At 33.2% G+C, this 24,081-nt stretch overlaps 5 protein-coding genes across 7 annotated transcripts; 2 read left to right on the top strand and 3 right to left on the bottom strand.

The window, feature by feature from the left end:
• Positions 1 to 87: 87 nt before the first annotated feature.
• LOC106126875 (protein lin-54 homolog) lies at positions 88 to 8,190 on the bottom strand. Its single transcript, XM_013324777.1, has 22 exons — positions 7,808 to 8,190; positions 7,485 to 7,632; positions 7,282 to 7,367; positions 7,089 to 7,199; positions 6,666 to 6,915; positions 6,231 to 6,349; positions 5,952 to 6,021; positions 5,541 to 5,674; positions 5,315 to 5,414; positions 5,131 to 5,213; positions 4,952 to 5,026; positions 4,551 to 4,662; positions 4,317 to 4,409; positions 3,744 to 3,835; positions 3,126 to 3,446; positions 2,575 to 2,715; positions 2,125 to 2,221; positions 1,634 to 1,841; positions 1,395 to 1,506; positions 1,165 to 1,307; positions 709 to 928; positions 88 to 565 (listed from the first exon to the last, which is right to left on the bottom strand). The coding sequence occupies exons 1-22, from the start codon at positions 7,853 to 7,855 to the stop codon at positions 554 to 556; spliced, it is 2,775 nt and encodes a 924-aa protein (XP_013180231.1). The 5' UTR covers positions 7,856 to 8,190; the 3' UTR covers positions 88 to 553.
• Positions 8,191 to 8,699: 509 nt separating this feature from the next.
• CSN4 (COP9 signalosome subunit 4) lies at positions 8,700 to 11,715 on the top strand. The gene is made up of 9 exons (XM_013324282.1): positions 8,700 to 8,929; positions 9,018 to 9,094; positions 9,232 to 9,383; positions 9,580 to 9,683; positions 9,898 to 10,083; positions 10,397 to 10,515; positions 10,627 to 10,781; positions 11,041 to 11,257; positions 11,518 to 11,715. Exons 1-9 carry the CDS (start codon positions 8,847 to 8,849, stop codon positions 11,649 to 11,651), a joined length of 1,227 nt encoding a protein of 408 aa, XP_013179736.1. The 5' UTR covers positions 8,700 to 8,846; the 3' UTR covers positions 11,652 to 11,715.
• Positions 11,716 to 11,878: 163 nt separating this feature from the next.
• Positions 11,879 to 17,393, bottom strand: LOC106126798 (voltage-dependent anion-selective channel). Of its 3 annotated transcripts, XM_013324662.1 has the most exons (7): positions 17,253 to 17,393; positions 16,804 to 16,914; positions 15,264 to 15,422; positions 14,889 to 15,052; positions 14,497 to 14,724; positions 13,070 to 13,278; positions 11,879 to 12,350 (listed from the first exon to the last, which is right to left on the bottom strand). In XM_013324662.1, the coding sequence occupies exons 1-7, from the start codon at positions 17,376 to 17,378 to the stop codon at positions 12,259 to 12,261; spliced, it is 1,089 nt and encodes a 362-aa protein (XP_013180116.1). In that variant the 5' UTR covers positions 17,379 to 17,393; the 3' UTR covers positions 11,879 to 12,258. The 3 variants fall into 3 exon arrangements, with proteins under 3 accessions (XP_013180116.1, XP_013180117.1, XP_013180118.1); XM_013324663.1 differs by lacking the exons at positions 16,804 to 16,914; positions 17,253 to 17,393 and adding an exon at positions 16,129 to 16,238; XM_013324664.1 differs by lacking the exons at positions 16,804 to 16,914; positions 17,253 to 17,393 and adding an exon at positions 16,153 to 16,219.
• Positions 17,394 to 18,234: 841 nt separating this feature from the next.
• On the top strand, positions 18,235 to 21,720 carry SmydA-3 (SET and MYND domain containing, arthropod-specific, member 3). Its single transcript, XM_013324535.1, has 8 exons — positions 18,235 to 18,443; positions 18,825 to 19,032; positions 19,186 to 19,384; positions 19,524 to 19,648; positions 20,172 to 20,398; positions 20,616 to 20,779; positions 21,039 to 21,231; positions 21,433 to 21,720. The coding sequence occupies exons 1-8, from the start codon at positions 18,317 to 18,319 to the stop codon at positions 21,663 to 21,665; spliced, it is 1,476 nt and encodes a 491-aa protein (XP_013179989.1). The 5' UTR covers positions 18,235 to 18,316; the 3' UTR covers positions 21,666 to 21,720.
• Positions 21,721 to 21,742: 22 nt separating this feature from the next.
• LOC106126726 (zinc finger CCHC domain-containing protein 9) lies at positions 21,743 to 23,972 on the bottom strand. Its single transcript, XM_013324533.1, has 4 exons — positions 23,665 to 23,972; positions 22,591 to 23,577; positions 22,077 to 22,184; positions 21,743 to 21,893 (listed from the first exon to the last, which is right to left on the bottom strand). The coding sequence occupies exons 1-4, from the start codon at positions 23,800 to 23,802 to the stop codon at positions 21,756 to 21,758; spliced, it is 1,371 nt and encodes a 456-aa protein (XP_013179987.1). The 5' UTR covers positions 23,803 to 23,972; the 3' UTR covers positions 21,743 to 21,755.
• Between the last annotated feature and the right edge of the window lie 109 nt (positions 23,973 to 24,081).

Genomic DNA, 24,081 nt, shown 5'->3' with positions numbered 1-24,081 from the left:
ATAGATTTCCACGACCTTTCGTTATTCTTCTTTGTAGCATATCTTTTACGATAGTATTATATAATACAATAAAACAAAATTAATTTATATAAACGCCTATATTTATTACATAACTATGTACACTCCGCCGCGCGTGCTTATGACTAGCAAAATATTCAATATATCTGTACAACTATATATCTCTTCACATAAATTGAAACAAACCAAACAAATATAAAATCTGATACATTTACTAACATATGTACACCTCAAAAACTCAATTCCATTAAAAGATTGTTTCTGATATAAGATTTTCATGTCAACTATTCTTCAACAGTCTTTTCTTATTAAACTACATTCTATATATTATTGATTTATCAATAAAATATTGTCATTATGCTGATATTATAATGTTGAAAGATTTTTTATTTCTACAACATAATTGCACGATTGTACCCCTTATTTATATATGAATATATATATATTCCTTTAAACTGATTTCATATATTAACTATCACATTTGCTGTACATTATCTAAATATTTCATTTAAATCCTTTTAGAAATCGTCGATTATCATGCAGGATCCTGAAACAAATTAAATCTATATAAAATTACATAAAAACTTACATAACACAATTGTTATCTTTGAAAATATTAAAAATAAGCAAACTACGGTAAATTCGATGAAAAAAAATATAAGAGGAATATCTTGGTATTAGAGATGTTACCTCGTCAAGCATGATGAGAGGCGAGGTGTGGTGCGCGGCGCTGATGATATCTTGCAGGCAGCGCGCAAATTCATCGATGACGTCACGCACCGCGTCCGCGCCCCCCGCACCACTCCCCGCGCCACTGCCCCCGCCCCCTGCGCCACCCTCCCCGCCCGCCGCCAGCAGGCACTGGCACACCGCCTCCACCACCTCCGTCGTTATGAAACTGCACGGCTGCCTAAATGTAAACACAATAAATTACTACTGATGAAAATTATTAAGGTTGTCGCTCCTTACATTTTGATATTGTAGTCAACTTAGCTTCCCATTTAGGATTGGATGTCATATAACAAACCATCACGATAAAAGAGAAAATTTCATTATCACCATCCAACGTCATTTTACCGAAAATGAGTTGAACGCAACATAAAGGTTTTATGTTTATGTAAGAAAGTGATAAGGGTTTCAACTGACTTGAGCGGCAGTAGCGGCGGCGGGCGGAAGAGCGCCTGCACAGCGCTGGGCATGGCGGGTGTGCGCCGCCGCGTTCGTTCCAGCGTCTCCTCAACGTTGCGGCAACCCACGCACTTGCATATCGACGTGCACGCTATTTTCGCCTTAAAATATAAAACAAAGAATAAATAACTATGAAGCCAAATTATTAAAACTAGTAAAACTACACGTGATAGATATTAAAAACTTACCTCATAACATTCACAATAGTTTTTGAGACAACCGCTTCGTTTGCAATTACAGCCCTTATTGTGCCGCCGAATCATTTCCGGACCACCAACTTTTGCTTTGCCAATTTTTGGTCTGAAAAAAAATACATGTAATTTTTTATTAAGAATTCGACTATGCGAACAGCTGGGACAAGACAACTAATTTTCCTCCTAACTCGCCTACTCAACAATATAACCTAATAGCCCCACAAATATCTCACCTAAAAGCATTTGGATTCCTATCAAGACATCCTCTAATAGCCTTCTGTCGCCGCTCCTCATTCTCGAGGTTGTTGTGACAGTTGTTGCAGTTGCAGCGGTTGCAGAACTCTCCGTTGGCAAAGCACTCGCAGTACAGCTTGAGGCACTGCGACTTGGTGCAGTTGCACGCCTTGCGCAGACGCAGCCCGAGCTCCGTCGACATAAACTCTGAAACATAACATACACTATCAATATTTTGTGCGACAAATAGTTAATTTAATTTAAAAAAAAACTTCGACTGCGATAAAGTTTCGTGAAAGTCATAATAGATGTTATAAAATTATGACTTGGCATCTGGACTTGTAATTAATGATAGTTTAGTAAATGAATTACTTTAAATTATTATATATCATATTGGCAAAGACGATGTAAGTCGCTAGATGAGACTTAAAAATTTAGTTAAAAAATTAACAACATCCTGTAATAGAATAAATATTAATGTAATATTAACCATTTTCCGAGGCAGTTTGCGGCGTCGTAGGCGACTGGTACGCATTCATTGACTCCGCGTCCATATTCATCATGCTGCTCATCTGTTGAGAGTCCTCCTGTAACATACACATTCACCGTGGGTTAACTCTGCTCAAACTTTTACCATATCATCCCTCTCATTTACTTTAAAAAAATTGAGATAACAATGCTTTTATACATTTTTACTTTAATGTAATGAGTTCATTGACCTCTATATATATGGCTTGGAACTTAAAAGCACCTGTTATAATAATATTACTAACATAGCTACCATATGCAGCCGTCAGCGACAAAATGGCGAAGATTTACTTCTTTAGATACTAAATTCTATGGCTTGAAGCCTGTTTAAGTGTAGAAGCCAATGCTTGCAATCGATTCCCAAATCATAGCTAAGCTTAAAATTTCATAAGTTAACAAGTATGCAACTTACATGTCCAGATTGAACATCACTCATGCTTCTGTTGTCAGATTCCTTGATGAAGTTTGAGGGTATGACAATGAGGGGGTGCTCCTCCTGCCCGCTTAACTCGAGACGATCACTTTTATCGTTCACTTCATCACAATCTGAATACTGTAAAATACATTTAAAATAAATAAGTACAGCACTTAATCTTACTAATACTATAAATGTGAATGTTTAGATGGATGGAAGTTAAAAGTATCTACAGAATGGCTAAACCCTGAATGAAAATAGGCATAGATATAGAACATACTGTGGAAGAACACACAGGCTACTTATTAAGTTTTTCTTTAAAATAAGCGCGGAGTACGTCGGTGGCAAAAGCTATTTTTTTATATAAAGTTTGGATGTTTGTTAGAAAGTATCTCCGAGAGCAACTACATGGATCTCGGTGAAATTCTGCTTATGTGTAGAACATAGCCTGGAAGCACACATAGGCTGCTAATTAACGTTTAATACGTTATTATTATAACTTTATTAACATATTAATATTAAAGTATTTTATGTAAGAAGTTACATACATTCACGAAATCCCTTTTATAATCAACTTCAACTTCTGCAATATTAGAATCATCTGCATCCATGTTCATTTCAGAATGCAAGTCATGGTGTACATTAGTTTCTATATCTTCCATATTGCTTTCTATATTTGACTGATTGACTTGCATTTCAGACTTGATGTTCACTTGCATCTCCTGTTCAAACTCCTCGTTCCTCATCACCATAGCATGTAGGGCGGCTTTGGAGTCCATATCCTCTTGCACTTCTGTATCCTCGGTATTTTGTGCAATCTCTGGTATCGAAGTTATTGGTGCTAGAAGACTTTGTGACGATCTGCTAATCTGATGAAATATAATTTTAATAAATATGATTAATAGCTTCATACATTGAGTTAAATAAAAATTAAACCAGCTTTGAGTTTCATTTAGAAAGAGATCAATAATTTAAATGTAATTAGAACCTATAAATAAAATGGCTTAAAAGAAACTGTTAATTCTAATTCGTAATAAATTAAAATTAACACCAACTAAACTTTTTAGAAAAGCTTAACTTTATTTTAAAAGTTATACTGACACCTTAAAAATTGTAGCTTGTTTTTTGTAATACATTAAAAAATTCAAAACTATTAGTTGACTCACCGCGCTCGTTTGCAAGGGTTTATCGGCCAAAGTAGCTCTTTTCTCAATTAAAGGAGCTATCCTCACCAACTTGCGCTGGGGTTTTGTGTTCACTGAAAATTATATAAATTCACAAATACAATTCTCACAATGACACTGTTTCCAAATGACTTTTCAATATTCAAATTTAAATTATAATTTTTAAATAGAGAAAAGAATTGTTTAATTTTCTTAGTGTCAATGTTTAAAAGTTTTCTAATTTCCAAAAGTACGAAATTCTTTCGGAATGTCAGACGAATTGATAATAATTTTGAAATAATATCAAGAAATGAACACAGATGGCGATGAATTAAATTTACAATCGTCATTTTTTTTATGCACGATATTGTCATTTTTACATAGTGACCAGCATTAGTTACATACTCTTTGGTGGCCAGTTTGAATTACGATAAAACCTTCATGGTAAGCTTTTTGACAAAAAAAAAACAACTTTTTTTTAATTATGAAGCTATAAACTGTAAACTTTTCCTAGACGCTATACTCAAAATGAAAATTAAAAGACTTAAATGTATTTAATAAGATAGCAGCACCAACCTTTAGCGGCAGAGGAGGCTGCGCTGGCGACGAGCAGGGGGGACGACTGACAATTGTTCATCATTTTGTCTGATGACATCTGGATTAAATTACCTATAATAAGATGAGACTTACATAATTGGCTCTATAAATGTGTGTGAAACAATCCAGTTGTGTCGAGAGGAGACAAAATGAGGCCTGTAAGTCTCTGTCGTCCCTTCTATTGTGGCATTATGTTGTTACATTGTATCTTACCCTTTGAATCAGTCAAGAGGAATGTTTTGGCTGGCACGTTGATTGTTTGTGTCTGCAGCTTGGTCTTGACAGGCGCTGGGTTAGAATTTGTTATGAGTCTGATATATTGTATCTGTAAGAAATATTTTTTTTTTACTTATTTCTAAAAATTATTATCTTTATGCAGTTGCCAGTGACTTCGTCCGGGCTAAATTTAAGAAAATGTAGTAATAAACGTACATGTCAGCAAAATTTTTCAAAATTTGTGGAATCATTTTGTGAATTCAATATGCAAACAAACAAACAAATCTTTCGTCTATATGATAGCTAGAATCTTTTAGCCTATGAACTTTTTTTTTTAAATAAAAAGTATAATTTTATAAAAAGGTCAAAACATTCAAAATAGATTTATTAACACTTACACCTTTGCCAGGAACATTGATTTGATGCAATTGCGTTCGTTGATTGTCTAAAACAACATTGCCATCTTTCATGACCTAAAAGTATAGAGTACCATATTAACATTAGGAAACCGTTTTTTGTTTAATTGGTCAGTAACTAATATTATATTAACAAATATAGATGTTTAAATATTACTTACTTGTGCTTTAGGAGGTGCTGTGGTTTTCAATATAACATTTTGGGTTGGATTTGATGTTATTAGAACCTTCTTAGTCGTCGAACCTGAAAACAACACAAAAATGAAAATTATTTGTCTACGCTTGGTTTTAATTACTAGGTATTTCTCGAAAAAGACAGGCCATTAAAAAAAATCTAATCTGAACCTTGTGCGGCTTGTGCAGCCTTTTCCGGCGACTTGAAGGCTATCAGTTGCTGTTTTTTAGTAAATTTCACGCCCGATTTCGTCGGAGTAGCTAATAGTACCTAAAAATGTTATAAAATAAAAATAAATTTTCATACTTCATGCACATGATGTATTTACGTTATTTGAATTTTTACAATTTTTGCTTGTCTATATGTTAAAGAAAATGCTGTTAAACAATACCATACCTTATTTCCTAGTGCAAAAGGCATATTTTTCTGTTGCACTGCAACAATCTGAGTTGGAGCTTTAGTGGAGGCGACGGGCGCTACTTTGGTCAGCAGGCTCTGTGCGTTACTACTCACTTCTAGGTTTGGTTGTCCTGGAACGTAGAAATAATGCCCGGTTTACATTTCAGTACCATACAGATAACACTGGCCTGGACTGTTTCAGTCGCCAGTGTTTACATTATGCCAGTGCTGATTTTGAGTGCTACTACCTACTGTACTGGCAATAAATAATGTTACTAATTGATACTATTAAGCTATCTAATGACAAAAGAATTTCATAATCTGTCTAGTAATTTTTGGGTTGATTCATTACATACAAAAATCTCTTCTCTTCATAATATTAATAAGTTTTTGCATATATTAACATACCAGGTAATATTAGTTTAGTGATGACAGGTTTATTCTGAGTTGAAACAGTCTTTGCTTGAATCAGTTGAGTCTGAAAGATAGATACATTTTATTTATTAATAAGAATTAAAAACAATACAACATAACTAGCTGAAACCCACCATTTGAGCCATTCTCCAGATACCTTATAATAAACATTTATCCACCCATATTGGATGTTCGCATTTATAATATTAGTAAGATTTACATGACTACAAAATCATACTGTGACTAAAAAGCCATATAAAACTTTATACATACTTGATCTCCACTAGTTGTACGTAGATATTGCACTGTGGGCACAGCAGAGCCTCCCGTCACCAATTTCAATTTCTGTGCACCCGCCGCAGGCATCATGACAAGCTGTTTGCCTATTTGAGCTGAAATACAAATATAAGTTATTTTTAATTTTAAGGAGAAATGAATCATCAATCATTTTCTTTAGAAAAGAAACATCTTTTTATAGATAGTTATTTTAATAATTAGCTAATTTTTGATCAATTAAGTTAAATATTGTGGTAATGATTACAATTATTAATTTCTAATTAGTTGTATTTCTTTAAAAATTCATGTAAATTTTGTAACAAAAAAATCGAATTATTTTAAGACAACATATCTGTATCGTATTTCATACCGTTAATAGCTCTAGGTTACTCCAAACTATTTTAAAAATATTAATAAAATAAATAAACATACTTAATACAGTGTTCCCTTTATTACTTCCTTGCATAACACCAGCCAATGTAACTTTCTTGAGAAAGCTATTATTTATAGTATTACTTTTGCTGGTAAGCACTGTTAATGGCTTCGGTGCTATTGCATACTGTTTGGCTGGAGTGAATGATTTGGCTAGCGGGCCCGGCTTCGGTGCTATGGCCACTTGACGAGGTGCAGATGAGTGCATTTCTTTTTCATTCTTTTTTGTTCGTGGTGGTGAGATTTCGTTCTGAAAAAATCATTATTTATATTAAAATACTGATACTAAATTTTGTTTCAATTTTTTTGTCCATCGACAATTTGTTTCAAAGAATATAAAGAAGTTTGTGATAATAACTGTATAATATTGCAGCTTTAGACATGTTATTTCTCCTAAATTTACAAGAAAAAAATAATAACAACCTTATGTGTGGTCGCTTTTGATAATGAATGTTCTTGTTTTGTTGTTATCTTTTGCGGCAAGGGCTCAATCTGAATAATGTTATCTGCTTGAGAAGTAATAATAGTTTGCTCCTGTAAACAACATTATTGTTATTACATAGATTATTGTTTTAAGCATATTTGATATTCAAATAAATTTATAAATTCTACATACATTTGAGGTAACACTAGTTGTCATAATATTACTATGATCTTCTTGTTCCGCATACTCTTGTAGAGTAAACTGTTCTCCCATGAAATCTAAAAACAGATCATACATGATTTATAATACTTTTATATGATTTATAATTAAAAATAATACAACTTTTTTTTTTCAACTAAAATCTGTAATATTATGATAGACAAGTATTAAACTACCTATAATTTCTTCACTGCCGGTATCCATTAGCATTGGTTGTTCTTCAATATTCTCAAAATCCATTGCAATTCCTGCCTCATGACCACTGTCTTCTAGAGTTATATCTGCCTGACTTACGACCGTATCTTCGGAATGCCCAAAGTCCACCTTAAATGCAGTACAAAATATTTTATACAAGAAATATTAAAACCAATTAATATTAAAGAGATAAGTTCCATACACAATAAAGCAGTGTATACATATAAAAAATGTATCATCAATAAATAAATACATTTATTTTGCTATCAAAAAATACAAAGTGGCTAAAAATGTTTGTACTCACTCCCATAGACCCATCCAAATTCAAATCGTCGCCCAAATTGTGATCCATCTTGGAAAACTAACAAATCAAGTTTTCTTTAAAATTTACTACTGTATAAGCTCCACATTGACCGCCAAATAGCGCGAAAAATCAAAAATATATTTAAGTTCAAAAGAGGCCGCCATTTTAAGTTGTCAAAATTCACCGTCTCTCATACAAATAGCCACGGTTGAACACAAATTGTCAATCACAAACTATTATTGTTTAGCTAATTTTACTGTCAATTAAGCTTTTTCAATACTCAACAATTAACATCAAATAATATGTTGATAGTTGCAATGTATTTACTCCTATAAAATAAAATCCTTTCTTAAGAAAAAAAATATATTAGTGCAAAATCCTGATGGCGCTTCTTTCAATTTTGTAAAGCTGTCAAACTTGACCAACATTGCGAAATCATAATTACAAACAACACAGAATATGCAAAATGTAAACAACAAAGAACAAGCTAGATGCGTTCGTATTGTGAAAACAAAAAAAAAACTAAATTCTATTTGTAACCGATGTTTTTCATATTTAAATCAATTTATAATAGATATGTTCATTTTAAAGTCCAAGAGCATTGTTAAATTAAATGAAAATTAATTCATGTAATGCCTATTAGTGGAATACTTCAATTCAAACATGTTGTTTTCTCTGTTTTTCAAGGAATTTTCCTGTTTTTCAGGGCCATTTGGCCCTCCCATTCCATTTCCATCCCGATATGTTTTTATACAAGTGTAAAGAACCCCTTACCGAGAGTTTTTTTGTCCGTGATGGAATCTGCTAAGCTTTTTGCAATAGAGTATATAAAATAAAGAGTATATAATACATAAAACAAAATGCTTTTTGCTCTTTGTTCAAAGTTGAAAGATGTCTGTCAATGTCAATGCCATCATAGCTGTTTTCCTCTCACGATCTATACGATTTTTGAAGGAAAAAAAATAATAGCAAATAACTTATAATTGTTTCAATTTTCCACAAAAACACAAGTATTGTAGCGATTCCTTAACAATAAAAAATGCCCTTAACGCTACAAGGAGTTCGTCAGTATTTAACTGAACTTAGAAATTCGGGCGGCTTGCATAAAGATCAAGCTGAAAAGTAAGCATTTAAACATAAATATATCTTAGTGCCCCAATATATTTTTAGCCGTATATACATTTTAATTCTATTTATTATCTTATTCTAGGTATCGTAATGTATTGTTGGAAATACTTGTAAATCCTGCTGAACTAGCTGAATCATTAAAAGCTTTTGTTGAAGCAAGTAAGTGTTTTGTTAATTTTTTGCGAGTAGGGTAGATTTTTTTATGACATTTTTGAGATTATTTACTGCGTGTAATTAAGTAAATTATTTAAAATAAGAGGTAGTATAATACAATCCATAACAATATTTGTTAACAGTTGTAAATGAGAATGTGAGCCTGGTGATATCTCGGCAGCTGCTGACCGATGTAAGCACTCACTTAGCGCTGCTGTCCGACGAGGTGTCTCAGGAGGTGTCACACTTTGCTCTAGATGTCATACAGCCAAGGGTCATTTCATTTGAAGAACAGGTTGGTTTATGCTTATTTTGTGCAGAGATGTAATAATTTACTTCAATTTAAGTTCTTTTAATCATCATAATGTATATCATATGGCCTATTTGTTCATATGATTATTTATGATCCCATATATTATCAGATTAAAGAAAAATATCATAATTATTTTGATTTGTAGCATATAATTCAGTAAAAGATGTATTGATTGTAGGTGGCAAGTATAAGACAACATTTAGCAGATATTTATGAAAGACATCAGAACTGGAAGGAAGCTGCAAACGTTCTTGTTGGAATTCCTCTTGAAACTGGACAAAAGTATGTACATTTAATCTTTTTTGAGTTAATACTTTTTTTCTTACCAAAGTATAAATCTAACCAAACATTATAAATTAATATAGTAGTAGTACACTGCATATTTGATACTTAAAATATAAAAAGTCTATTTAGCAGTCACTTTCATTCTCAAACAGCTGTACCAATGGTGCAGAAGTTAATTTTATGGTAATGATGTGAAAATACTTGTTTACAGACAATACTCAGTTGACTACAAACTGGAGACATATTTAAAGATAGCCAGACTGTACCTGGAGGTGGATGATCCTGTACAAGCTGAAGCATTTGTAAACCGAGCTTCACTTTTGCAAGCAGAGACAACTAATGAACAACTACAAATATACTATAAAGTGTGCTATGCTAGAGTATTGGATTACAGAAGGTATGTTTGCATTGTAGATAATTTATATTTGTTAACTAGAGTAAAAACAAGCAGTTACACATGATGTTAAGTGGCCATAGGCATGTTACACATATATTGCTAAATAATAATTAATAGGCACACAAATCGAAAATGGGTAAATCTAATCCATTGATATATAAGGAATATACTAAAAAAATCACTACTGTCATTTTCATAAGCAATATGTGCAAAAAAGAGTACGGGCCAAGAGTTATTTTTGTATATGAAAAAATCTATTGATATATGAAAACATAACTAATATTAGCTATTGATAAATAAAATTGTATTGCAGAAAATTTATAGAAGCTGCACAAAGGTATAATGAACTGTCTTACCGCAATATCATACATGAGGATGAGAGAATGACTTGCTTGAGGAATGCTCTTATATGCACTGTGCTCGCATCTGCAGGTGAAATGAAACCTTTTCAATCAATTTTACTACTAAACATCTACTTTTCAACTGACTGAGTTATCATAGTCATATGCATTCTAGTTTTGTATATAATTTTTTTTTTTACAGGCCAACAAAGATCGAGAATGTTGGCAACTTTGTTCAAAGATGAGCGCTGCCAACAACTACCTGCATACTCCATCCTAGAGAAAATGTATCTCGACCGAATAATTCGCCGTTCAGAACTGCACGAGTTTGAAGCATTGATGCAAAGTCATCAAAAGGTATGCATCATTGCCAACTTAACCAACTGACAAAAAGATAATATTAATATATATTTTATGTCTATTTACTGCCTAAGAACCTTGACTAATTTTAATAAATAAGGCCGGCAACGCATCTGCGGTTCCTCTGGTATTGCTGATGTCCATGGGCGTCGTTGAACACCTCGGTGTTCCCGCTGCTCGTTTGCCCCCTTGTTATAAAAAAAAAATAAGCTGAAATTTTATTTGAAGTAGTAACTCCGGTTTTTATTTATTGCAGGCGACAACATCTGATGGGTCTACAATCTTAGACAGAGCAGTGTTTGAGCACAACCTGCTGTCAGCCAGCAAGCTGTATAACAATATAACATTCGAGGAGTTGGGCGCGTTGCTGGAGACGCCGCCCGGCAAGGCGGAGCGCATCGCCAGTCATATGATCAGTGAGGGCAGAATGAATGGTTATATTGATCAGATTAGCTCCGTTGTGCACTTTGAGAGTAAGTACATATATTTGCAGCACTCTTGTGAATTAAAATAAAGTTGAGATAAAATTGAGAGTTGTTGAAATCCCATCTCATCTACTTTCAATTTATGAGCTATGGTAAACGCCGACTTGTCAACTATTCACCCACCCAGCATCGCTCAACCAAGCAATCTATAATAATACGCGTTAACCTTAATTTATCTAAATTAATTCATACTATGAACACACATCGATTGGTTTTTCTAGTAAAAACATTGTAATTTTGTGTTTTAGCTCGTGAAATTCTACCTCAATGGGACAAGCAGATCCAAAGCCTGTGTTACCAAGTGAACAGTCTGATAGAGAAGATCGCCGCCGCGGAGCCAGAGTGGATGGCCAAGGTCATGGAGGAGGAAATGATACAGTAGATTGTTCATAATATTGTTAACTATCATGTAATTGTAATACATATAATAAAGGCTTCTGCAGACATGGGTTTTTATTCTTTGCAGGAATTAAAAATAATTAACACTACTGCACAATCCATGAGTTTTTTCGGCATTATTTACCTTGGAATTCCTATCCATCTATAGCTATAACTATAATATTAAGGTGATAAACAAGGGTAAGACAAAATAAAACAAACAGCTACTGATTCAAGAACTATTCATTTTTATTCTCAATCAATCAATAAGAAACACACCATAGGTGCTTATTTACAAGGCAAATATACTGACAGTAACGAATTATTTGAAGTCCATCAAATCATACGGCGACATAGGATGCTTAGCAACGCTGCTAGTAAGTGAATGAACTATAGGAAGCTTGCGGCCGCCATTTATACGACGGCGATTCAGATTTAGGCATTCTGCACAATCATATTGCTGCGTTATACGCTGAGTTGACTATTATAAGGACACTGAGATGCTCGCATTGATTTGGTTAAACACGCTTCCTTGTTTCCATTAGATATAATAGTGTGTGTGGCATTGTGTTTATCTACAGGACTAAGATGCCACGGGACTCGGAGACCTCCTAAGGCTCCAGCTCGAACGCGACGCCGACCTTGTGCCCGCCGGCGTTGAAGTTCTGTCCATCGATGGCGGCAGACAGCGTCAGGGTAACGCCTGAAATTTAACATGATTCAATTAATAACATAGCACAGTACTAAAATAATTTACATTTTAAACCATTACTTCATACATTATAAATAAATAAATAAATAAATTATTTGTAAGGTAGTAATTGACTTGAGATAGGAAGTAAAAAATATGCTTAAGAATTTAGATTTGAGACAGTTACTATATCATTATAAAAACCATATTATATTTAAGAAAAAGTCAGATCTAAGATTAGCCATGCAGATTTATACAACATATTATATAATATTTTGTGCCTATCTATTAAATTCTTTGGAGATAAACATTGACAAAAACACAATAGGAACATTTTCCGTAGGCCTTATATAACACATAAGTCGTACGATTTCTGACAGTTGTAGATAACGCACAAATGATAACATCTATGATACTAGAGAGAAATACAAGATCATGTGATAAAAATAGGCCTAAAATAGATTATACAGATTGCATTTTGCACTGATTCCATTGATGGAAAGTTGCAGATACAAAATTTATTGTATAAGGCTCCGATGTTATTAAATAGTCAGCTGTTTTTTTATAAATTAGGGAAAAAAACATACAATATCCTCCTTTTTGAAGTCGGTTAAAACAATTGAGAGCTAATATTTGTAATAACTAAGAACCTTGGTGATCATTAACAACGAAAAACAATTATTTTATAAATAATTAGATAATGACAATTTATAATAACTTTATATTCATACCGGGGCGTAGCTTCTGCTGGTATCCAAGTCCAATGAGGGACTTGTTGTTGACCTTGGCATGCAGCGACGCATCAGCGTCCAGCGCAAACTTGGCGCCCACGCCGAACAGGGTGTCGGCTGATCCAGCGGTCCACCGCATGCTCACACCGCAATCAATCTTGTCAGACACCTTCTGGTAGATGGAACCACCGAAGTTCTTGCCATTGTCCCTGGAGATGAGAAGTTCAAATTATTCACCTACCTGTTTCATTCAATCCTTAGCCCCAGATTGCTTATATGCTGTAAATAGGGTTGAATTTTGTCAAAACCATTTCTTCTGTGTCTATAAGTCTCCAGATGATAGGACTTGGATTGTGTGTGACATTTAACTGTCATATCAATAGAAACTTATTTTCATGCTCATGTAGCAACAATTACTATATGTAGTTAGAAAAACTAGACATACTATTTAAGATAAGCAGATAATATTATGTTAATCAGATGTCTTTGTAGAATTCATGAAACAATGAAGAGTGTTACTGTTTATAACTATGTCTAGATATTATTATATTATATATGGTTATTAGTTATTTATCTTCAAGGTTAAGTTTTATAATCGTCCCACTTCATTATTATTGTAATATCAGATAGGAACATATACTGAAAATATTGTATTGTTGCATATAGTTATGTCTATTGTCTTTACAAACACTATAATAATTTATATTAAATTTGAATGTTATTTTGCAAGTTTTTGTCTAATTTCTCAAGGTTGTATATTGTAATATTTTATATCCACACAAAATAAAAACAAGTAATGAATAACAATTTATTATTGCTATTGCTGGAATCATCTTTTATTTAATGTATTTTTATATTAATATTTAAAGAAGTAAATTTGTTTTGTCTTAGATTAACTAAAAAACCATGTTCACAAATTTTATCTACCCCATTGGAGAACTAATCAAAAATGGCAGTCGAAATTAGACCTAACTTGTATTAGCTACAATGAATGTCAAGATGTCAGTTCAATTTACTTCCAGTCAAAGTGCCCAACCACACTAGTGTTACATAATGAAATAATATGTCATTGTTTTGCATGACCTACTTTGATATTTAAAACTTAGATTATCTTTCACCTGCAACTGATTGCTGTTTAAATATCAATATTATTTCTTATTGTACCAAGTTTGTTTTGACTAGTGATACTTTACACTAGTCAAAACAAATGGAAAAGTTTTTCATATTATATGAAGAATGAAAAAAATTATTTGGTCACTGATTAATCATAAATCAGTTTTTTTTCTGCCATTGCACTTTCGATTAGGTCCTTAGTAATATTTAAAGCAACTGAATTAAAAATTCTATTATATAAGCAAAAACAGTTTGAGATTAATTGAGTTTAGCCATTTTAACTTCTTAAGGAGAAATAGAAAATTTTTACTTACACATTGGTGTGCAGGGCAAAGTCATTAGTCTGGTATCCAAAGGCAAAGTTGTTCTTGCTAAACTTGCCCTTCTGTGTGTCAAACTGGGTGTTAGCACCAGCCAGCCAGCCTTGGTATTTGAGGACAGCTGCTACATCCACAATCGGACCGGCCATGTCCAGGTCAAGGTTGGTGTTAACAGCCACAGTCTCATTGGCAAAGGATGTCTTCAGTTTACCTGTCTTGCTCCTGTGGAAGTTTCACATATAAGTTCTAAGCAATATTATATAGAATTCACTATATGCCATATTTATAGTTGTTAACCAATTGCTAAGCAAGTCCTTAATGTTTTTATATGAAATAAAGGATTACTTAAGAAATTATTAAAACTGTACTTTTATTAGATATTTTACCCAGTCTGTGGTGCGAAAGTACCCTCAAGGGTGACTTTGAGGCCGGCGGCAATTTTGTCTTGAATGGTGATATCGGTGGCAAGGGTGTTGTCTGTGTTCCATTTTTCTGTGAATGTTAGACCATAGTCCTTCACTGCATATTTGGATGAAAGGCTACCAAATACCTGTAACAATATTCAATGCTATTATAGAACAAAAATTAAAGTAAAATATGATATTGCATAGTAACTTTTTTACTCTTAATGTTTTTACTGATTCATTTAGTAGAAAACATTACTCATGCAGATTTGTGAACATTTTCAGAAACATAAGATCATTGAAAATGGAAATTTAAATAATTTATCAAAGTAAATGCAAGAAAGATAATTGCCATACCTTGCCACTCTCCTGGTTGGAGGTGATGCCACTACTGAATTCAACACCGGATTCACTCTTTGTCTTCAGGTCAAGTTTGAACACACCAAAGTGGTAGCCTTTGCTGAAGACATCATTGGCCTTCTTGCCCAGATCTGCATAGTATGGGGGTGCCATTTCCTGCGAAAAACAAAAAGTTTAATATCTCATACAGTTAAATATACAACAGTCATCGAGTTTCAACCATTTATTTTTTCAATTTAATTAGGCAATTTCGTAACAACATTGTATAGCAAGAGAAAAGATTAAATACTGTTTTTTATCGAAAGTTGAAATAGAGGGATATATCATTTGTCTACTTATTATAATAAGATGTTTGAATTTTTAAAAAACCTTATCGTAAATTTGCGAACTGAGCCAGTTGTGTCAGGGTCGACTTGGCAAATTTATGTCACTCAATAACGGTATTACATAACATGCAGGTATAACGGGACCCATCACATAAAATCATTGTGATTAAAACTAAATCCCATTATCACGTACATTAAAATAAGATTCGTTTGTACGCCGTGACCGTAAACTTGACCTATCGCCAAAAGATTTTACATTGTCAGCAAGATTTTTATAGATGTATAGTGGTTGGCCATCGGTTTTTTTAAGAAATAGGAAGCCTTAATAAAATCTCCCAATTACAACATTTTTTATAATTTTAAATGAAATAAGGAAAATTAAGTTGATTTATTCAAAAATTATATAGAAATTCAATAATCACGTGTATGACGTCAATAGTCCCCGGCTTTATAACGGTACCGATAATATGAATAGTAAATCTATCTTTGTAACAAAAAGAATAATTTTGAAATAATTGTAGTAGCTATTTACTTACTGTGTGTTAGGTGATTTCACTTACTGAAACTAGATATACTGAATTCTGCGAATTCCTAGGAATAACTTCACCTCCTGTACAACACCACAAGACAATTCTAGTTTGAGAATAAACTAGCCAGGGGGCGTTTTTTCCGGAAAAGGGGTTATTGACGTTTTAAGAATTCTTAACATTCAATTATTATAATAAACCTATTTAAAGTAACCCATAGCAAAATGGTTGTTTTGAACGTAGTCCTAATTTTTTAATTAATAACAAAATGGTTACCTAAATGAAATAATTTAACTATATTTAAAAGATGCAAATTTGACTATGCTCATGACAACTTTCTTTCTACGTAACGTGTGTAAAGACAATTTCATTCTTTTTTACAAATACACGAACAAAACTACATTGTTAAAAACATTATTTTTATTTTGAATCATTATTATATTATTTAATAACAAAATATTACTGCAAATTCTTTAGTGTTTAATCACTTACCCTTTACATATTTATTTTGGTATCTATTGTACTAAGTCAGCGCGCGAACTTCAAAAAGAAGAATTAAACATTTCGACAAACAAGTGTACTCGGGCCCAAGACTTGTTATTGTTATTAAATCTTAAGAAATTAACTATTGCTATATTATAAAATTAAGGGTTAAACTTAAAAATGTTTTATTTTCACACATACATTTCCTGGGAAGCTGAAATCTTCATTATCACCTCCATCACCATTGATAGGGCAATCAATTCTCTCGCCATATTCGTTTTTGCATATAATTTTTTCTCCCAGAGTACCATCCTATACATAGTCAAATGATAACTTATTTATTTATATATTGTTAAAGATAATAATATACTACTTTCGCTTTCTATCAGTATATTTTTTATTTATTTAGTAACATGTAGCTAGTCCAACCCACGACCACGATAAAAGCAATAACTATGTCAAGGCACTAGGCGCGGTCGTAAAATATTTACAACAAGCTTTACTACAGATTTCGTATGAAAAATCTACACCAAATGTTAATGAAATCTAATGATTAGGAGACTGCTTTATCAACCATTAAACTACTCTCAGTTTGGCAGTTTAATTTTAAGCATTAGTATCACATTAAGAAACTAATCAAATTTTCTTACATCTCGCAGACAAGGTATAGTTTCTTGCGTAACAACTGCAAAGATCTTTGGTAACTTAAAACTTTGGAAAATATCTTCACTGCCAGTTTTGTAATTAACACCAAATAAATATTCAAAAATTGACATTTTTTCTTTAAAAAAGCAATAAATAATTATATTTTAAATAAATCGGATAATATTTTTATTTCTTATTTGACAATGCAGGGTATCTAGATCACTTAAAATTTTGAAATAATTTAATTCTAATTGGCCTTATTCATTGTACGTGGACAAAAACAATTCATAATTGTTAGATTACCTTTTCTCCTTTTAATTAAATCTTAAAATAATAAGCTACTACATAGAAAAGAAATCAAATCTTAATCCCTTAATCATAACAAATTAAAGAAAATTCATTATGGTCATCTTCCTACGCATCTTTCTGCAGAGGGTCGGCGTAGGCAATTAAATAAAATCATGAAAGTTCATAAAATCATTTTTTCAACGTTAAAAAAGTATTATTAAAACCCTTATCTTGATGCTCAAATATTATTTCTAAATTATTTATGACCTTTGTCTAAACAATACGCCTTGAATAAGTAGACTGCAGTAATTTGATCGATATTCAGACGGATGTACTGCAGAAGTTACGTCATGAATTGCTTTACACTTATATGCTATTACTTTTGTTATTTTTTACTATACTTTTAATGATTTAATAAAGCCATTTTTTTAGTTTTTTTATGTCTCTGTCTTTGTCTGTCTGTTTGCGTAAGTTTGCGGATAACTACAGGTTTATATTGTACCCTTCATCTAAATGTAAAAGGTGTTATCTATTGCAAGAAAATAATAATTACATACAGCTTATAAATAAATGAATAGAATATTACAGGTCATTCATCCTGAATGCGTATGTACCAAGTATAGTATAAATTCTTGTATGTGCTCGAAATTTCGAACGTTCCAATTCTCGATTAGTATCAGGTTTATTTTAGCCGCTCCTGGTTGCACGCCAAGGAGCATCGCTTCAATCTTTAGCCGACAGTCGAAGCGGATTCATGAGTTGGCGAATCTAATTTATTACGATGGACGCTAAACATTATGAGATTTTACGAAACGACAAATACGGTCGATATTTAGTTGCTAATAAGGACTTAGATGGCGGTGAATTAATATTCACGGATCAACCGTTCGCCGTTGGACCCAAAGCAGGCAAGTACACTCCATCCCCGTTGGTATAAACCATTAAAACATTTTGACGAATTAAAATCATAATTGATTTATTTCTTGTATAAAACGAAAAGGCACTCTAGCGCATTCTAGAAACCTTTATAATATTTTTTATTTAGGTAAACGGTATATGTACTGAAATATTTAAAAATAAAGTTCCACAATTCATTATAAGTCGTCTGCTTTGGATTCTAGTCGAAGTTCTTACAAACATCTCTCTATCGACGCATTAACCGTATGCAAAAACGTTTTTCACGCCCGCCATTGACGATCAAAACTTAATTCATCCAGTTAAATTTAAGATAATGCGTCCCTTAAGGTATACGTATATATCCCTTAGCCTTAGGGTAAATCTGTCAACAGATACGCCTCCATTGTGCCTCGCTTGCTACTGTCCTGTGGAGAATACATTATGCTCTCGGTGCGGCTGGCCGGTGTGCGGGGCGCAATGTGAACGCGATCCGCAACACGCCGCCGAGTGTGAAGTCTTTAGTTTGGCAAAGGTGCGCTTCCAGCCAGTGACTGACTGGACAGCTAGTGCCCCACAACTTGACTGCATCACACCATTGAGGTTAGTATAACAACTTATATATTGGCACTTCAGGTACAGGAGTACTCTGTTAAGCGACGTGTCAACTTATGTACAGTGTACCATTGTACAATTTCATAGAAATAACATATAATCTGTTATATTATAAAGATTTGTAATGTCATGTTTGACCAGATTACTATTAGCAAAAGAGAAGGATCCACAGCGATGGCAGCAAGAATTGGAGTTGATGGAGGTGCACTCGGAGGCGCGACAGCAGCGGCCCACGTGGCGGTTGGATCAGGTTAACATCGTGGACTTCTTAGTCGATCACTGTAAGCTCGGGGACCGCATCAACATGGAATTGGTGCAGAAAGCTTGCGGTATACTCGAGGTGCGTAGTAATTTTAAAAATAAGCAACTACTAGCATTGAAAATGTATTCCTCGAACACAAATATAAAACAATTACACTTCTTGGTTTCTTCTTAGTACCATATCTATTTTGAGTGTAATTGTGATTTTCATTATGTAGGTAAACGCAGTGGAAATACCTTCCCGAGGTGGGTTCAGTATACGCGCGGTGTACCCGCGTCTAGCCATCGCTGCGCACAGCTGCGTACCAAACATCGTGCATACTATCCTACAGGATAATTACAAGTATGTACTTGCATACTCTTGACTCGTGTTATTGATTCTTGTGTTAACAAACCAAACCAACAACTCAGTTAACCAAACTTTTTTTCTAGTCATACTATTGACATTTACATTTCATTTTAACTTTTATAATATTATGTCATATAAACGAAATGTCTGAACGAATTTAACAAAATATGAGCAATGGAAAGCTGCCAATATTCTGACGGGTCCGGTTTGTCTTTTGTTTTAATTATCTAATTTTAACCCGACCCGTTAACTAGTAAAACACATCTCTCTGGGAATATTAAAAACAAAAAACGATTTCTACTCAAAAGTCAGGCATCGAATCTCAATTTCAGGCAAGTCTGCGAGTTTCAAATAATAAGGTATAAATTGTAATAGAGCGATTGGAAAAAAGATAAAGTCAACAGTAAAGGGCTTATGACCGAGAAGTTACCATGCAACATGTAAAGTTGTGTGTCGTCTTGAACGTAACTTTAATGACGTGTAATTATGGGGTAGTAATTATGTATATTTTTTGCAGGGTGGAAATACGAGCTGCAATACCTATAAAGAAGGGTGAACCACTACATCTATGTTACACGCACGCCCTGTCGCCCACTATCGTGCGACGAGAATATCTGCTAGAGTCCAAGTTCTTCAACTGTGACTGCCCGCGTTGTTCCGACCCTACAGAGTTAGGAACACATCTCAGTACTGTTAAATGTAACAAATGTGATAATGGTGTTATTTTATCAACGAATCCTTTAGGTGAGAAATAGCTAGTAACACCGAAAGTTAAATCTCGTCTATGTGTCCGTTCACATTGATTAATATTTATGTATTAAGCAATCTTACCCACTAAGAAATTATTTTTAACACTATAAAGCCCTGTCACATTAGAAAAACATTAAGATTTTTAAAATACATGTTGAGTTCGATACTTTAAAACAAATATAAGACTGTATACATGGCCAATTTTTTTCAGACAATGATGCACAGTGGATTTGCACAGAGAAGTCATGTGGCTTCAAGACGTCTGGTGGTGCGATGCGTAAAATGTTAGCAGTTGTGCAGGCCGAGGTCGATCAGCTAGACGCCTTGGAGCCCGGACCACAGGCTATCGAACAGAGAGAGGCTATCCTTAATAAAGTAAGGCAAAAGTTAATATTTGAATGCACATTTGGAGAGGATTCACTGCTATAGCTGTGTAAAGCTATATCTCTGTCGCACAAACTGTCATATGAGATAGAGACAACAATTTACGAAATTAGCGGTTTGTCTTCTTGTAAAAACGATATATATTATTCATGGTAAAACGTTTTATTATAATAGATTCTGAAAGCCTTCGTTCGATTGAATAAACAGCATAAATATACATAGTAATAAAGACTGTTAATTTTTTTTCCAGTACAAATCGGTATTCCACCCGCGTCATTCGATCCTCATATCCATCAAGTACGCGCTGGCGCAGCTGTATGGACGTGTTGCAGGCTACGACATAGACGAACTACCAGATCTCATGTTGGAGCGCAAGGCTGACTTCTGTAGACTGGTGCTTAAAGCGCTGGACGTTATTATGCCCGGAGACAGTCGGATGAGAGGTAACGAGTTTTTTTGTTACAAATTACAATGTAGAAGTGAGCACAAGTTTATCTATTTTCGAATCCTAAAATGTACAACGAATTAAAAAAAATGTATCCAAATGCATTTAAAAACGCCTAAATTATATATAAATGCATAAAAAATAATTATATTTCATATTTTTTATGCATTTATATATATTTTTGTTTTTTCTTTAACAGGTATGATGTTATATGAACTGCATGCACCACTGATGTATCTGGCAAGGAATGAATACAGCATTGGACTTATAACAAAGGAGAAATTGAAAGATAGATTGCAAGAACCTATACAATGTCTCGCTGATGCTGCTAGGATCCTTAGTCGAGAAGACCCGCAGAGTCCTGAAGGAATAACTGGACAAATTGCTGGCCAGTGCTTAGAACAATTAAAAGCAAGTCTTGAAGCAATATAAATTGAAAAAACTTATAAATATTAAATTTCAAAAGACATTTTATAAGCGAAATATGTTTGTGTTAAATATTTATTTTAAAACATTAAATAATTAAAATTTAATTTTCTTGGGTTTTTTCATTTTACCCTCTGTAATATTGTTTTCATTTTTCTGACCTATATCTTCTAGGTTATCAGTTGCACCTAATGTATTCAGTTTTATTGAAGTTTCCTCTTTTTTGTCATTCATCTGAAAGTTTAGAAAATTTAATATTATTATTTTGACATCATTGAGTGTCATAAAGGAAAACAAAAAACGTTTACCATGAATGTAATACATTAATATGATACAAATTTCACTGCCATCATATTAAACACAAATTATTATAGTTAAATTACATTTTAAGATGTTTAAATGAAGATTATTACTTACAGTAGGACAATCCTTCTTCAAGTGAGTGACATCACCACAAAGTTTACAGCAACCACCATTGGGGTACAATCCTTTGGGATTATCAGGACATTGCCGAGCAATGTGACCCTGAAAGGTATTAAACAAAACAAATAAATATAATTTATATCAGCATTTTTCACTATAATCCAGTAAACCAAACATTCCAATAGTCAATAGGCAATTCGTTGCTTGTTTGCCACTTCTACTATAAGAAAAAATAAATCCAACACCCTCCAGTTTTTTACAGTGCCTCATTAGTGAAATTATACTGCATACATATTTCCTAGTTGATAGATAGCATATATATTCATCCAAAATGTTTTATCCATGCTGCCCTTTAAAGATACTTATTAACAAACATCCATCCATCAAAATATATGAATTTATATTAACAGTAAGATATGTCAATGTTCAAATTTAGATTTAATTGAAATTATTTATTGGTTTCACTATCAAAAATGCAGGAAAAAAAAGATAAAAATTGGTTACTTACAGCTTCTTTACATATGAAACATGTAGCAAATCGGAACTCTTTATCTCTCTGCACTTTACATTCAAACTGTCTATGTTCAGTGGAGCCACATTTGAAGCAAACTCCTTCAGCACTATCCACCCCTGGTATTTTAGACTTTAGTTCCGGACAATCAGAAAGATTATGACCACCTTTCCTACAATTATAGCAAACCTCACGTTTTATTCGCGCTAAAGCTTTCTCAGCTCGCCTCCTTTCCAATTTCATTGTCCTTTGTACTTCACTTTTTGGTATACCTTTCTTAATCATACTATTTTTTAATTCTGTAAGTCGTTCAGCATCCTTCTTCATAATAGGGAATCCATCAAACCTGATTAGTTCAATTTCTTTACCATTTACTATTAATTGAAAGCTTCTGTCATTTATGTCTTTCCTACGAGTAGGTTTTTCATTTCTATTTTTCTTCTTCTTAGGATTTGTATTGTTGTTTTTATTTTTGTTACCTTCAGATCCTTGGACAGCATCATTTTTATTATTTTGGTGCTCCTGGTTTTCATCGGCTATTATATCTTTGTTTTGAGATTGTTGTGACTTTTTCTTCTTTTTTTTCTTGTTTGATGAATCACCATTTTGTAATTGTACAGTGTTATTTACTTCAACTTTTTCAACTGAATCGTCAGCATGCTTTTTGTCTTCATTACTAAAGTCTTTAACTGGTACCTTATTTTTCTTCTTCTTTTTGTTTTGTTTTACTGAAACATTGGTTTGTTTGGTGTCGTCGGTTTGTTTTTGAACCTCATTAGTCGACTGGATCTGTGTTGCTTCAAGCGTCTTTTCTTTTTTCTTATTTTTCTTTTTAAAACATTTTTCGTTTTGTTGACTTTCGTTGGCATTCTCTGGCTTTTTTTTGAACTCTACTTCAGGAAAGTCACACCAAGTAGCTTTTCGCTTTTGTACTTTCTGTTCTTTAAGGAAATTCGAATAGTTATCTATTCGCTTTTGTTCAGCCTGTAATAATAAACATAACATTTTAGGTTAGTTGGTCACAAACTTAAACGTAACTCTCGCGGCTTGCGTTAATATAACCTGACTTACCTCTCTTCTCTGTTTAGATTCTTCAGATTCTTTTTTCGATTGAATAATCTGCTCCTTCATAACTTCCCATGGCGTACTATCTTCTGGGGTCTTTTCATTTGAAGACTTAGAGCCTCTCGCTCTTGCAAATCTTGTCATAGTTGACTGAATGTTGTTTTACCGCCTTTTAATACGAATCAAAAATTATTTATTACAACACGTGTTTCTCTTCAGCGTCATTTTATTCACTTCATTTGTCAAAGGCAAAATCAACAAATCAATTATTTATGTCAGTGTCAATGTCTTGTTAGTGTTACAACTTTAAAAAATTTCGTTCGTAGAATCTGGTAAAAATCCATTTTTTTTTAAGTTTTTTACTGATAATTTTGTACTCAAGAGTCGTTCCGCAGTTATTTTGGTTGAAAAGTAATACTGACC

Source organism: Papilio xuthus, unplaced genomic scaffold, assembly GCF_000836235.2.
Source record: "Papilio xuthus unplaced genomic scaffold, Pxut_1.1 DF824992.1, whole genome shotgun sequence".
Classification (NCBI taxonomy): Eukaryota; Metazoa; Arthropoda; class Insecta; order Lepidoptera; family Papilionidae; genus Papilio; species Papilio xuthus.
Note: the sequence above shows the minus strand (reverse complement) of the source record. Positions and strands in the feature narration are given on the sequence as shown.

Bases quoted from the DNA above. Each gene is read 5' to 3' on its own strand.
- LOC106126726 (XM_013324533.1), bottom strand. From the start codon at position 23,802: ATGACAAGATTTGCAAGAGCGAGAGGCTCTAAGTCTTCAAATGAAAAG. The intron at 22,185-22,590 runs GTAAGTAACCAA...AATACCTTTCAG, and splicing joins GTTTCATATGTAAAGAAGCT to GGTCACATTGCTCGGCAATG. The intron at 21,894-22,076 runs GTAAGTAATAAT...CTAAACTTTCAG, and splicing joins TGAAGAAGGATTGTCCTACT to ATGAATGACAAAAAAGAGGA.
- SmydA-3 (XM_013324535.1), top strand. From the start codon at position 18,317: ATGGACGCTAAACATTATGAGATTTTACGAAACGACAAATACGGTCGA. The intron at 18,444-18,824 runs GCAAGTACACTC...ATCTGTCAACAG, and splicing joins CGCCGTTGGACCCAAAGCAG to ATACGCCTCCATTGTGCCTC. The intron at 20,780-21,038 runs GTAAGGCAAAAG...TTTTTTTTCCAG, and splicing joins GAGAGGCTATCCTTAATAAA to TACAAATCGGTATTCCACCC.
- LOC106126798 (XM_013324662.1), bottom strand. From the start codon at position 17,378: ATGTCAATTTTTGAATATTTATTTGGTGTTAATTACAAAACTGGCAGT. The intron at 15,053-15,263 runs GTATGGCAATTA...ATATTGTTACAG, and splicing joins CCAACCAGGAGAGTGGCAAG to GTATTTGGTAGCCTTTCATC. The intron at 14,725-14,888 runs GTAAAATATCTA...AAACTTCCACAG, and splicing joins ACTTTCGCACCACAGACTGG to GAGCAAGACAGGTAAACTGA.
- LOC106126875 (XM_013324777.1), bottom strand. From the start codon at position 7,855: ATGGATCACAATTTGGGCGACGATTTGAATTTGGATGGGTCTATGGGA. The intron at 5,415-5,540 runs GTATGGTATTGT...TAACATTTTTAG, and splicing joins CTTTTGCACTAGGAAATAAG to GTACTATTAGCTACTCCGAC. The intron at 4,410-4,550 runs GTAAGATACAAT...ATCTTATTATAG, and splicing joins CCTCTTGACTGATTCAAAGG to GTAATTTAATCCAGATGTCA.
- CSN4 (XM_013324282.1), top strand. From the start codon at position 8,847: ATGCCCTTAACGCTACAAGGAGTTCGTCAGTATTTAACTGAACTTAGA. The intron at 8,930-9,017 runs GTAAGCATTTAA...ATCTTATTCTAG, and splicing joins CATAAAGATCAAGCTGAAAA to GTATCGTAATGTATTGTTGG. The intron at 11,258-11,517 runs GTAAGTACATAT...TTTGTGTTTTAG, and splicing joins CTCCGTTGTGCACTTTGAGA to CTCGTGAAATTCTACCTCAA.